We start from the raw sequence: 14,961 nt of genomic DNA, 5'->3' as shown, positions 1-14,961 counted from the left end.
AAGAGTCAAAATATAGATGCTAATGTCGCAACATTTAACTAAATAATTTTGAAAATATTTATAAAATTACAGAAATCTAAAAAATCTTCTAGATTTGTCACTAGATGTAGCCAGCTGCGCCCAGACACAGGTGAAAACCTCATCTACACGCCAATCCACCAATCCAGTCATTCGTCCGCTGACGTTAGTTGTATCTAGAAGTCAAAATGACAAAGTGTCTGTGATCTCCGTGTTGTCAAGTGAAAAGTGACATGCACCCCCAAAACATATCATCACCACAAAAACAAACCAACTAACCCTCCAAGTCTCGCTACCACTAACCACCCTCCAACCTCTCGTCCTACCCGACTATGGTCATCCCTTCTTGTCGATCAAGATGACTCCTCAATGTAACGTGAACCTTCATTACACAAAACAACCCCTTCTGACCCACGAAACACCTGTGATATTCTCGAGCGGCGCCTCCCGGAAATCCAAGACGAAAGGCAAGTGCAAGAACAAAATCAAGTGCGTTATCGTCGGAGACAAAGAAGTCGGGAAAACGGCACTGGCGGTGTCCTACAGTAACGACAGCTTTCCCAGCGAGTATGTCCCGACAGCCTACGACAATTACAACGGTAAGTTCGAATGGGTGATTACGAAATCGACCTTTTTTTTGACCGTGTTCCTCTACCTGCTCGCGAGGAAAGCGGGGCTGAAAGGTCGAAAGAAGGCTGTGACGTGACCTTGCTTTGGTCTTGTACGTTGTAGACACATTCATGCCTTTACGGAGCCATTCTTTTCATATCCATATTTATACAGGAGTTTCAAAGTGCCTATTAAGTACGTATGCAAATTTGCACAACGCTAATCGCGGCCAGCGATGAATAAGAACGACGATGTACAGGCTGTTTCAAACAAAGTGTGCGCGTCACGCTGGCTGGCGGCCCCACACCACTGTTATTATTATTATTATTAGTAGTAAGAGAGTTGTTAATTTTTTATAGTGTATGATTCAGGTTTCACTAGATCGTGCCTTTCCCAGGAGAGTGGTGCTCTAGAGTTGCTCAGTATGTGGATAAATTGAATTTTTTATGAGTTTAATAATGGTAATTATTGCAACAAACGAGGTGATAAGGTCGGGGTGTTTAACCTTTTGACTTGCGCTAAATAGGGACAGTGATAAAAGTCGCCGGGTTTATTAACTGGAATAAGTTCGTTGTAATTTTGAAGGAATATGGAAATGGTGCACCATTGAATTAATACAATTTTCGTTTGTAGTTTGTAGGCGATTTTATTAGACAGGTAATACCCGAAACTACCGCATTACCTTGATAATTAGATATCCTCTAACATATTCGTGAAAGTGGTGCAACACTAATCAAAATTTTTTGTCCATCCCCAAAAAATCGATGACGTCAAAAGATCAAAACGTCTACCACAACTTTATAGGTTGCGAATTAACTTAAACAAACAAGGTTGGGTCCGACTCTCAGATTTTACAGCTTATCACAGATTAGGGTTTACAGAATATTAACCAAAGTTTATTCATCTCCCTTTGATAACGTCAGAGAAATATTTAATAAGTTATTGCGGAAAAGTACGTTCTGGCAGCTTTTGTTTTGGCAGGATGTTTGACAAAAATTAAGATATCGGTTTTCTATGAAATAGCTTAACGAGTTTCCTGAAATTGCAAGCAGATATCAAAATCCATTATCTGCCTCCACTAAATAACTGGATGCGTCATCCATAAGATCATTAAACTGTTGACATTCTGGTAATGTCGTGATCTTGCCTAGCCGAATATTTTTTTCAAATTCAATTATCAATTCTGTACGTTCCCAATTTTCGTTATTTTAAAGCTGAAAGACTGTGGAATCAATCGTGGTGTGCAGTTAAAAATGTAGTAGTCGGCTGATTCCTCCAGGCGAATGTGGTAGGTGTTGAATACCTCCAGGAATCGCAAACAGAAAAAATGTTGTAGATGCCTAATTTCTTCAAAAACTCTCTTCAAAGTGACACTGGATAAATATGCAATATCGAAAGATACTTTTGAAAAACAGCTTTGCGCAATTTAGAAAGTTTATTTATTATACATACAAAGACATTTGTCACTCTTGTCATAACATAATTAACCTTTCCCTGGCCGTATAACGTTTTTGCTATGACAATTCAATTTAACAACAAGCATTTAACAAAATAGTTCACATATCAAATTTAAACATTGAAACAACTTTTCATATAATTCTGATTGGTTTTTCACACAATAGTCACCTATTAGATATGTTGTGATTCGATTCGTTGTTTGCTCGTACTCTGGTCCTTTGAAAAAAAATAGGTTCAGTAATTTTAAAAAGACGTTGGATGGCAACAGACGTTTGAAAATATAATGTGCAAGGACTCAAAAGAATTTTAAAACGATTGTTAAAAAATAACAACAGAATATAATGTAATAAGGGTGTGTTATGTCCAAAAGAAACACACCTGAGAATTGAAAGAATCGTCAACTATACAGCATTTTATAAATGAAACACCCTATATATTTTTACATGTTTTGATTGACTTCTTCTTAGGCTTTACCATCAAACTTTACTTTTGAAATTCCGATGCGACGTTGCCACGTTATCCAATTTTCCTGAAAATTTTTGGCAATGGAAGTGTTCACAAAAAATCGCAATATGGGTATTTTTAAAGTCTGTTTTACAATATTTTGTGGAAGGTACGCCTTTTGTTGTAGTATCAGCTAAATCAAATTTTAATAGTATTTATAACAAAATTGGTCGAAGGTTATTTCTATTATTATACTAATGACAACAGTATTGTATTCCCAAATTTTGGGAAAATGGAGTGGGTCGTTCCCGATTTAATCAATAAAATAAATTGACTCATTCATTAATTTTTATAATTTTTTATAGATTAATGGATTTGCTGAAGATACTAATAAAATAATAATGTTATTATTAATTAACAGAGTAGCCACTGGAACGTAGGGGGAGTAGGTGGGTGGGGCTATTACTTACTTATAAAAGACTCAGGAAAGAAAAGTTAAACTTAGCCCCACCCACCCACCCGTCCGTTTTCTTTTTTCCTTCTGAAATAAGAAATAAATTTTGTATACAAGAAATTACTTTTTTAAATAAAAAGCAGTTACGATTAGCGTTTTGTTTACATTTTTCGCATCCTAGATTCTATTAGTTTCCACTCCCATTCGACAGAAGAATATAATTAGCCCCGCCCACCCACCCCGCCTTGTGTTTTGCTCATTTATTTTATCTGGTCGGAATGAGAGGTGAATCTTATACTGAACAGAAATAAAATCGTTAGAATGAAAACAGCACGAGTGGGCAGGGCTAGTACTTGCTAAGATAAAACTGATTTTGACAAATGACACACTCTCTAAGAAAATAAAGGGTGGGTGGGTGGGTGGGGCTAGTATCTACCAAGATAAGACCGATTTGGACAAATAACACCCCTAAGAAAATAGAGGGCGGGTGGGTGGGGCTAGCACTTGCTAAGATATGACTGAGCAATATTAAGTACAGTCACTGGAATGAAGAAGGGGTGGGTGGGCGGGGCTATTATTTGCTTATTGTAAAATGGGATATGAATTCTGTTTTGACAAACGGTAGAATTTAAGATTTTTTAAACGGAGTAAAAATTGGCCCCGCCCGCCCACCCCTACTCGGTTTTGATCATTCATTTTATTAGTTCTGAGATAAATAGGATCTATAAGATTGCAAATTTTCTCTTAATAAAATATATTTTTTGGTAAATTTAATTTTTTTAACGATTTTGTCGTCAACGTTTACACTTAAATAATAAAACATCATGTAGACACAATGAGGTATAATTGCAAACAGTCGTTCATCTGCAGGCCAATGAAATGATTTATTAAGGTGGAGCTTATGCGAGTGGGAGGAGCATCAACAATCTTGCTTTGTAAATATGATGCTCACCTCTGGTTTGCTTATTTAACACCGGCTTAATATTTTCTAGATACTTTGTTTAACAACTGATCTATTTTCTCACCAACGGTTCAATAGATTTGCCTAAGAATAAAATAATAATGTTGTCATTAGTTAACAGTATTAAGAGTAGTCATGAGAACGAAAAGAGGGTGGGTGGGCGGGGCTATTGTCTTTTTATTGAAGACTCAATAAGGAAAAGTTAAACTTATTTAATTTTTTTAATCACAAGGATAGAGTTGTCATATTTTGCACATTTTGGGTAGGATTTATTCGGCAAAATTTTGAAATAACGTCATCAATTTTTTTGAAGGAGATAAACGACTAAATTTTGCTTAACCATTTACTATGATTACGATAACCTTAAAATACACTGCCAGACAAAAAACCCTGACATTTGAATATTTGTAAATTTACGCTAACCTTTAGTGTTATAATTTTTTTTAAAGAAAGAAAATTTTAGTTTGTTAAAAGCCAAACATTTCAAAAAAACTAATAAAACGAAGTTTTGAAGTGAAATTTCGAGAAAAAATATTAAAAACCTACAAAAATAAAGAAAAGATGTTGAACAAAAAGTCAAAGCGAAAACTTTTGATCGGATCTGAAAACCTTGAACTCGAAATTTAAAGGAAATTAAGATCTTAAAACTTGATGCTTTCGAAAAAAATATCAAAAGGCTGTGGAAAAGAAGTCAAAATTTTGAAAAAAGCGTATATCAATTGAAAAATTGATCATTAGTAAAAAATTAAGAATGAATCTGAACTTTTGTGGACGCACTCAAAGTGATGAAAAATTTAAAATTAACAAAAGAACTCTTCAGAAAAGATGAGACTTTGAAAAAATATCAAAATTTAAGTTATTAAGAGACAAATATTTCAAAAAAATAAATAAAAAAAATAAAATTTTAAAGTGAAATTTCGGGAAAAAAATACTAAAATGCTAGGAAAAAAGAGATGTTGCAAAATTAATCATAACGAAAACTTTTTTTAGATATTGAAACCTTAAAGTCCAAACTTAAAGGAAGTTAAGGTCGCAAAATTTGATGGCTGGGACCAAAATATCAAAAGGCTTTTGAAAAGAAGTCAAAATTGTGAGAAATACATACAAATTTTGAAAAAAGGGTTATAATCTTATGAAAAATATGAAAACTTGAAAATTGGTAAAAATCTTCAGAAAAAATAAAGACGAGATTTTGGGAAAAAAAATCAAAATTTTAGGTTAAAAACCAAGTATGTATTTAAAAAAATAAAATAGTGAAATTTCGCGAAAAAGTATTAAAAGGCTAGAAAAATAAAAGAGAAGATGTTGAGCAATAAAGGAATTGTTCTAGAATAAAGTTATATTTCCTATTAATGAATTCATTAAGGATTAAGGAATATTTTTAACAAAAGTTCGACCAATTACAAGTAATCACAAAAAAATCAAGTGTCCGGGTTTTTTTTGTCGGGCAGTGTATTTACAAGATTTCAGAGCAATCGGTTTTGTGGTTTCAAAGTTATATTGCAAAATATTATTATTCAATTTTCAAATATCGATACTTCAATTTTTTTCACATGCAACACCCTGTATTTTATTACACTTGTGTCTCTTAAAACAAAAATCGCAGTAACCATCAATTCTAAATATTGACAATACTTCACAAAGGAGAAAGAAAACAAAGAATATTATAAGATGCAGTAATAAAATACAGAAAAAACTGGAATATCGATATTTGAAAATTATAATATTTAAAAGAATTTAAACACTCTGTAAATGAAAATTTATTTTCACGTATGCCACAACAAAGTGCGTACTTCTCCACAAAATATTGAAAGATAGACTTTAAAAATAACCCATGTTTGAACCCTTTCATTTCTAAAAATTTCAAGAAAATTGGAATAACGTAGCAATATCGCATCAAAATGAATCTACTTCTAAAAATTAATGAAATATCGAGAAACGCGCGTTAGTGACTCACCCTGTATGTGCACAGTAATTATAAATGTTTGTTCATCCAAATTTGCTATGCATTTTGATCCTTGTACCAAGGATGGACTCGAACATAAAATGTTTACCTACGACTTCGACGTCCGTTTTTGAAAAAGATGACTAGATTTCTGAGCCAACATTTTCCGAAAAAAAATTCATAATCAATTTACATGGCAACTTAAATAGACTATACCTTAGGAAGTAAAACCGAATTAACATTAGGACCAAAGTCTGTAGTCTGAAGATGCTTTTATTTTACAATTCTAGATGTACTTTAAGATTATCGTGAAGATTTGCTATCATTTGTATATTTATCCTTTATAAAGAATTGATATCATCGTTTCTAAACATTGTCGAGTAAATATCAATTCAAGTGTGCAATATAAAATTCTCCTTTTTTAATGATTGGACACTTTTATTGGATTGTGTTAAAAAATCAATTAGAACGACCCAAATTGTGCACTTTATCTCTAAATTTTGATAAGATATTACCATTAACCAAAATTATGTATTTATCCATTCTAAAAAGAAATGATGTCATCTCAAGACAAACATTAATAAGTCACCTGCATCGAAAAACCATAACCTTAGATGCGATATTTAGTTCATAACAATAAGCTTTTTTTAGAGTCGCCGATTTATGTTATCGATTATCTCTGAAACAGCTTATCACCGCTCTGGAAACAAAGATATTAAGCAAGTCTCCTGTAAAGTACACCGGTATTAAATAACAGAAACATTTATAATACATCTATTTTGTGTTTGTTTTTAGTATAACTTAAATGTTTTGACTTCAAAACCACTTTTTGTATTTCTTAATTTAGAAAACTAGTTGATGAACCAAAATTCTAAGAATCCATTTCGTTGCACACAAAGCTCGATCTTCAGTGCGGTCGATCCCCGGAAACTTTAGTCATTAATTAGCTGTGATAACTTTCGCACTTCGTTCGAAAATTTTAACGAAGCCACGGCATGGATCATTACCTTATCGCTGTGCAATATTATCGTCATTATTCACTTTTATTATGGTCGTTTCCGACGTTATTAATTCATAAAAAACACGTAAAAAGTAATGCATTTACGCGATTCGCGTAAAAGCGGCCTCCTTTGTCGTGTGTTATACATAGGGGTCAGCAACCGTTTTCACACATTGTATACAAAAGCTTGCATTTTATCGAAATTCTAGACGCATAAAAAACGGTGTTGCAATAATTTCTCAAAACACACGTAATGTTTAATTGCTTTTTTTATCAAATCTATTTATCTTTACTATAATCGAGTGACTCACGGTTTGCAAAAGGTTTTTTTCCGATAAACATGAAACAATAAGTTTTTGGCGAATAAATATTGATTCGTTTTTCATAAAAAAATAATAGAGCTGAACTGACTGAAGTGCTGTAATTGCCATGACGCATATAATTTCGAATTCGGTCATTTCCAGTCATAATGTGACGGAATTTTTTAATTTCGTTCTTGTCACGAATATCCTGTCACCTGCCGCTCAAGCGTTTTACGCGATCAACAATTTTAAAAATATCGGATGTGATCTACTGGTAGGTTCGAAGCTTTCAACGACCTAATGTATCTTTTGTTTGTTTCAGTCGAGGTACAGGTGGACGGAAAGCCAATTAGACTGGATCTCTGCGATACAGCTGGCGAGGTAAACGTTTTTTCTTTATGTGTGATGGTGTGTGGTATTGTGGGTTCCTTCGCCTTTTAGAGGCATAGGCGTCGACTCTTTAGATGGTGCGGGTTCTAACTTGAAAAATTAAAACAATCCGCGTTTACTGTGTTTGTGTGTGTTTTTAATTTAATGAAGTAAAAATAAAATGTGCTAAGTAAATTAATTTGGTAGGTACCTAAACTGTGGAACAATTTGTTAATGAGCATCAAGTGATCGGTAAAAATTCCCATGTTAAAAGTCTCTAATTGCATTTAGTGTTTATGAAAGCATAAATTTGTTTACAATTCGACCTTCTAATAAAGCTTTAAATTATAGTTATTCGAAGAAATGTTTATGAGCATAATTTGGGTTTTAACTCCTCTGGCATTTAATTCGTGCAATGCGCGATTTAATCAATTAATGTATGGGGAAATACGAGTCGTGGAGAAAAGACGCGTTAAGTGTTTAAATACGTAAAAATTGTAAGTAAAATCTTTAATATTCTTTACTTGTTTTTTCTCGACGTTTCATGACCCCTAAACTACGAAAAATGAAATTGTAAAATCGAATGCTGTGAAATCTTACAAATATCATAAAGTTATTGAAAGTATGGTTTGCCGAATAAATAAATGTTCTTCAAATTTGTGAGTGTTTTTTGAAAAAAAAACTGAGTGTGGTTAATTGATTAATCAGTCGTCTCTTCTGCGTTGAAGAGACAAAATCAAATTTCATTTTATCCGCTGATGCTTGTAATCTGAACGTGTTAACAGTCGAATTTTTTTATAAATATAAACAGTCGATGTTAAGCATGTACTGAGAAATTGAGAACACCTACATTTTTTCCATTGGTTATTTGCTTTAAATACAATCGGGGCTAGGAAATCTTGGACTATTGTTCTGTCATTGTGAAAATTGAATGTAGACTAATCAAATTTTATAAAACCGCGTGATCATTGACAGTAATTTTTAAACAAAAATGTGAACTTTTCATGCGTTTATGTTGACATAACGGCAGTAATTCTGTGATAGATATGTCAATCGTGACATATGATAAATTTAAAAAACTGGTCGAAAGTTTTTTTTGGATAGAACTTCCCTCGCTTCAGAAGTACAGTCCAACAAATACTGCTTCTCTGAAAAATTAAAAAAATTGATTTTGGGGAATTATTTTTACTCTTTCGTGACAACCTCTATGGAGTAAAAACAATATAGAAGGTATTAGTGACAGTGTAATAGAAAAAAAAGATTTCCCCTTCTTAAAAAAAGACAGTTGGAAGCCAAGAAAAGATTTAATATTAAAAAAAAGACACTTGGGCCCCCGAGACGGTTTCGCCGTCTTTAAAAAAGGACAATTGTGACCCCCAAGAAAGTTTCACATTCTTAAAAAAGACATTTGGGGCCCCTGAGAAGGTTTTACATTTTTAAAAAAGACATTTGGGGCCTCCAAGAAGGTTTTACATTAAAAAAAAAGACAATTGAAACGCCCGAGAAGGTTTAACATTCTTAAAAAAAAAGAAATTTGGCGCCCCTGAGAAGGTTTTACACTTTTAAAAAGGACAGTTGGGACCTCCGAGAAGGTTTTACATTAAAAAAAAAGACAGTTGGAACCCCCGAGAAGGTTTCACATTAAAAAAAAAATATCTTTGGGCCCCCCGGGAAGGTTTTACATTTTTAAAAAAGACAGTTGAGACCTTCAAGAAGGTTTTACATTAAAAAAATACATTGGGGCCTCCGAGAAGGTTTCGCCGTCTTTAAAAAAGGACAATTGTTACCCCCAAGAAAGGTATCACATTCTTAAAAAAGACATTTGGGGCTCCCGAGAAAATTGCCTCTTCTTTAAAAAAAAAGGCAGTTGGGACCACCGAGAAGATTTCACATAAAAAAGACATTCGGCGCCCCTGAGAAGGTTTTACATAAAAAAAAAGACAATTGAAACGCCCGAAAAGGTTTCACATTCTTAAAAAAAAGAAATTTGGCCCCCCTGAGAAGGTTTTACACTTTTAAAAAGGACAGTTGGGGCCTCCGAGAAGGTTTTACATTAAAAAAAAGACAGTTGGAACCCCCGAGAAGGTTTCACATTAAAAAAAAAATACCTTTGGGCCCCCCGGGAAGGTTTTACATTTTTAATAAAGATAATTGGGACCCCCGAGGTTTCACATAAAAAAAGACATTTAGCGCCCCTGAGAAGGTTTTACATTTTTAAAAAAGACAGTTGAGACCTCTGAGAAGGTTTCACATTAAAAAAATACATTGGGGCCCCCGAGAAGGTTTCGGCGTCTTTAAAAAAGGACCATTGTGACCCCCAAGAAAGGTATCACATTCTTAAAAAAGATATTTGGGGCCCCCGAGAAAATTGCCTCTTCTTTAAAAAAAAAAAGGCAGTTGGGACCCCCGAGAAGATTAATTCACATAAAAAAGACAGTCGGCGCCCCTGAGAAGGTTTTACATTTTTAAAAAAGACATTTGGGACCTCCGAGAAGGTTTCACATTAAAAAAAAACATTTGGGGCCTCCAAGAAGGTTTTACATTAAAAAAAAGACAATTGAGACGCCCGTGAAGGTTTCACATTCTTAAAAAAAAAAGAAATTTGACGCCCCTGAGAAGGTTTTACACTTTTAAAAAAGACAGTTGGGACCCCCGAGAAGGTTTCACATTAAAAAAAAATACCTTTGGGCCCCCCGGGAAGGTTTTACATTTTTAATAAAGATAATTGGGGCCCCCGAGGTTTCACATAAAAAAAGACATTTGGCGCCCCTGAGAAGATTTTACATTTTTAAAAAAGACAGTTGGTACCTCCGAGAAAGTTTCACATTAAAAAAATAGATTGGGCCCCCGAGGTTTTACATTAAAAAAAAAGACAGTTGGGACGCCCGAGAAGGTTTCACATGCTTAAAAAAAGAAATTTGGCGTCCCCGTGAAGGTTTTATTTAAAAAAAAAAGACATTTGGCGACCCCGCGAAGGTTTTCTATTTTTAAATAAAGAGAAAGTGGTGTAATTTCATCAATAAAAAATTTGTTATGACGTCATAAACATAGATAATACACAATGCGAGAGAAAAAGAGAAAAAAATGTTTGGAATCAAACGCGGGAAGTCTGGTCTGCATTCCTGACTCGTAATCACTAGAGGACGACCGGGAAAAACTCAAGGCGGATTCGTACACCACATTTTAGGACTACATATATTGTTATATAATAGTAAAATCAAATAAACATAGAATTCTTTGAAATGACGTCATCAAATTGTGGGTGGGGATGATTAGCAAAATTTTGGTTAGCATTTAACCATCTACATGATATTTCTAATTTACTCCAGCAGTTCTGTGTCTATTAAAAATGGATACAGACACCAGACGAACAGACAGACAGACGGACGGAAACGGAAGACTACTTTTTTCGTATTCTAGGGGTCATGAAACGTCAAGAAAATATAAAAGTGGCTATTCGTCCAATGGACTTGATTACTATACTTTTTTAACTTACGCTCGGAAAGTAAAATGTCAACAATCTGTCAATTTTGAGAAAGATTCAACTGGAAATAATAGAAAACATCATGATACCAACTTTAACTAAAAATCCAAGATTGTCAACAGACCCACTAATTTCTGATCACGCGGTATTTGATGAAGCGGGACTTCTTGGACTACACTTTGTCGATTTTGCCTAAAAATTCACAAACAATTTTGAGCAATAGATTTTAACCAGCTGAATTCACATGTTTTTGGACCAAGATGGAGAACTATCATCGAAAATTCCGAGACTATCGCAGCATTTTTGCCAAGGACGTATTTGCCCAATTCTAGAAAAACTAGGAGACCAAAAATTATAACAAAAATAATGTTTAGGCAGTAATGATCGGTCTATTAGTGAAAGAAATCCCAAATCAAAAGGACAACTGGTTTTCGAAATATTCGGTTTCAAAGTCAAATTTTGAAAATGTCTCAAAAATTGCAATATTTTATATTGGCGATTTTGGAAAAACGATGAGAATTTTCTAAGAACTGAAACCTCGTAAAACTTCAGAAAATCGAAATCAACAGAAAAATCAATGCTAAATTTCGAAAGTCATCGAGAAAAAGTCAAAATGTTGCTTTGGGAGCATTGAAAAGTTGAGCTTATCGCGATATTGCCTAAAATTCCACAAAAAATTCGAAGAGAGATATTTTGACGACCTGAATACACAAATGTGACGTATTGCCAAGATAAGGCTAATTTTGGCAAATCACATATCCTCTAAGAAAAGAGAGGGTGGGTGGGCGGGGCTAGTACCTGCTAAGATAAAACTGATTTTGGCAAGTGACATATCATCTAAGAAAAAAGAAGGTGGGTGGGCGGGGCTAGTACCTGCTAAAATAAGACCGATTTTGGCAAATGACCTACTCTCTAAGAAAATGAAGGGCGAGTGGACGGGTATTATTACTAAGATAACACTGATTTTGCCAAATGACATACCCTCTAAGAAAATGAAGGGTAGAGGGTATATCATTTGGCAAAATCTGTCTTACCTTGGCAAGTATTGGCCCCGCCCACCCACCCTTTATTTTTTTCAAGAGTATATCAATTGCCAAAATCAGTCTCTAGACAGAAATTTATGTCGAAGGAATTTTCGATTTTGTGAAACGTTCTCGGAGATTCTGTTTATTTATTTTTTTTTTAAGAATGTGAAAACTTCTTAGGGGTCCCAACTGCCTTTTTTGAAAGAAGAGGAAATTTTCTCGGGGGCCCCAACTGTTTTTTTTAAGAATGTGAAAGCTAGGAGACGCCAGCTGCTTTTTTTTAAGAAAGTGAAACCTTCTCAGGGGCACCGACTGTCTTGTTTTAAGAATGTAAAACCTTCTCAGGAGTCCCATCTGTCTCTTTTTTAAAGAAGGTGAAAGTTTCTCGAAGGCCCCAACTGTCCTCTTTTTAAGAAAGTGAAACCTCGGGGCCCCAACTGTCTTTTTTTTAAGAAGGTGACACCTTGTTTTTTTCTATATTGTTTTTATTCCATAGATGTTATCATAAAAAAGTTAAATTACGCAAAAATAAATTTTATAATTTTTCAAAGAAGCAGGATTTGTTGGACTGCACTTCAGGGATAAGGGAAGTTCTGTCTTCCCACAAATTTCTTTAATAAAATTACAGATAAAATGAATATTTCAATTTAGCAATGTCGAGTCCGGTTTATATAAGAGTCATCAACTCAAATTATGCAATTAATTGATTACGTGATCATACTAACAAATCAAATTTTTAGGATCAAGTTTTACTTCGCACTTAAATATTTAATAAAGTCCGGTGATATGTGCATTGATTTTGACGAAATTTCCCATAAAATTGTGTAAACATTTATAATTTAAAAATAGTCATGCACGTATAAATGCCTATTTCATTAATCATACACTTACGATCAGGACATTCTATAATGTCTATGTATGTACATAATCAATTTAGATAAAATAATAAGTGAATGAATTCACTTTGTTGAAAAAACAGGTTACGGGAAAATACTTTACTGATTACAAATTTGTGATAACTATTTTTTAACATGCTAATAATAATCTTACAGTAGATGACAGGGAATCAGTTCAGTAGTTTCGGAAATTGTCTGTCGTATAAGACAGACAAACAGGCGGAAAAGAGCGACTGACGTTTCCGTATTCTGCAACCATGAAATTAGCTTATAATCCGGAAATAATAACTATTTTTATTTTGCATTTTGTTAGCCCCCTATGCACCCGGCGCCAATGACTAGAGGTAAAATATACCCACTTTGTCATAAATTGGGATAAAAGAAACCTTCGGCCACCGAATGATTCATCCAAGAGTTCTCTTACTCATGCAGGTACACGAAAATAGACCTGTGGTCTTTGTGAAAGAACATGCGGTAAACAGCAATGACTCAAACTAGAAGCGCACCTCTTGCACCTTTTTTATTCAAATTAATTCCACCCTAGACCAACATTATCAAACAATCTCGTTCCAAAAACTCGCCAAACTAAAAAAAAACCTTTCTTTTGGCACGAGTAAAAGTTGACCCACTTGTAACTTCTCTAAAACGGTCCATGGTCCAACACGAAGATTTATTCAAGTTGCGTGATTATTTTTACCTCGAATTATGGGGCGTCATTTATTAGGTTCAGCGCCATAAAAAAAAAATAAATGTTGCACAACAAATAACGTTTATCTCTATGAAGCAAATTCCGCGGTAGATTATGGGGGTCCAAATCTAAATATTACATCAGTAACACAAAACATGACCAAGCGCCACAATAAAGAACTTCCTCGTGAATAGTAGCCCAACGAACAAACGCTTGCCGATTAAAAACAACACGAGATGGTTTGTTTGTGGACTTCCCGACGGGCCCATTTTTTATCTTAATTGACTAGAGCAAGAAATTATATTATTTGTTTTGTGGCTAAATTATTTCGAAATTTACAATAAAACTCCAATTAAAGAAACCGACGCCGAAGCTGTAATTAATATGTTTGTTTACGCGATTGTGTGTGTTTTAATATATTTTTCTATTTCCAGGACGATTTAATCCCTCTACGTAACCTCTGCTACCCCGGCGCCGACGTCTTCATCCTCTGCTTTTCCGTGGTAAAACCCTCTTCTTTCCATTCCGCATGCACCCGCTGGGCCGAAGAACTGACAAGACTCGGAGCCGCCGCGGTCCTAGTGGGAACCCAAAGTGATCTTCGCGAAAACGCCGATATTCTTCACGGTCTAAGAATGCGCCGACAACGTCCAGTATCTCCGTCCGAAGCCTCCGACCTAGCGGAAAGGCTCAACGCGCCCTACGTCGAGACGTCAGCCAAGGACTGTTATCATTTAAAGGAAGCTTTCGATCTGGCCATCACTCTGGCTTTGAGGAACCGCAAGAAAAAGAAACTCTGGCGGAAGCTTTGTTGTTTTTAATTGTATTTGAAACATGCGTTAAAGACATTCCACTGGTTTGTGGCGAGTTGTCAGAAGCTGGGTTCTCTCTTTTTAGTATTACGTGAGCATGGCATGTTCTTCCACTTTGTGATAGTATCGTTATGTCAAATTAGTATAATTAGTGGTTATCTTTAAAGTGTATTTTATTTTATTGGCACTGCATGGTCATGGGCCATGGTGGACTCAATTAAAACGCTCAAATTTTATCATTGGTTGAATTCGCCAGAATAGGATCAATATCAATACATCAGCAGTCTTAGGTTGATACTCTTATTTTTAATTCATAGATGTAGGATATATTTAAAAGAATATGGCAACTGAAAGTGTTACATTAATGAAAGTGTTTTAAATTAAAACATTTATTTATTAAACTGGAGTTTTTTTTATTGTTCAAGGAGAGAGGCATCTACTGACTTCCACTAATTTTTATGAGGGTTTAACTGAAGGAGGGGATTTGTCGTAATGA

General features: G+C 34.5%; 1 protein-coding gene across 1 annotated transcript; it reads left to right on the top strand.

Annotated features, from left to right (window-relative positions):
* Positions 1–153: 153 nt before the first annotated feature.
* LOC135140165 (cell division control protein 42 homolog) lies at positions 154–14,866 on the top strand. Its single transcript, XM_064070596.1, has 3 exons — positions 154–617; positions 7,514–7,572; positions 14,088–14,866. Exons 1-3 carry the CDS (start codon positions 377–379, stop codon positions 14,472–14,474), a joined length of 687 nt encoding a protein of 228 aa, XP_063926666.1. The 5' UTR covers positions 154–376; the 3' UTR covers positions 14,475–14,866.
* The last annotated feature ends 95 nt before the right edge of the window (positions 14,867–14,961 follow it).

Source organism: Zophobas morio, unplaced genomic scaffold, assembly GCF_036711695.1.
Source record: "Zophobas morio isolate AGI-343-1 ecotype UQ-CSIRO unplaced genomic scaffold, CSIRO_AGI_Zmor_V1 ptg000004l, whole genome shotgun sequence".
Taxonomy (NCBI): domain Eukaryota; kingdom Metazoa; phylum Arthropoda; class Insecta; order Coleoptera; family Tenebrionidae; genus Zophobas; species Zophobas morio.
Note: the sequence above shows the minus strand (reverse complement) of the source record. Positions and strands in the feature narration are given on the sequence as shown.

Excerpts from the sequence above, each read along its gene's own strand:
- LOC135140165 (XM_064070596.1), top strand. The coding sequence starts at position 377 with ATGACTCCTCAATGTAACGTGAACCTTCATTACACAAAACAACCCCTT. Across the intron at positions 618-7,513 it reads AGCCTACGACAATTACAACG|TCGAGGTACAGGTGGACGGA; the intron begins GTAAGTTCGAAT and ends TGTTTGTTTCAG. Across the intron at positions 7,573-14,087 it reads TCTGCGATACAGCTGGCGAG|GACGATTTAATCCCTCTACG; the intron begins GTAAACGTTTTT and ends TTCTATTTCCAG.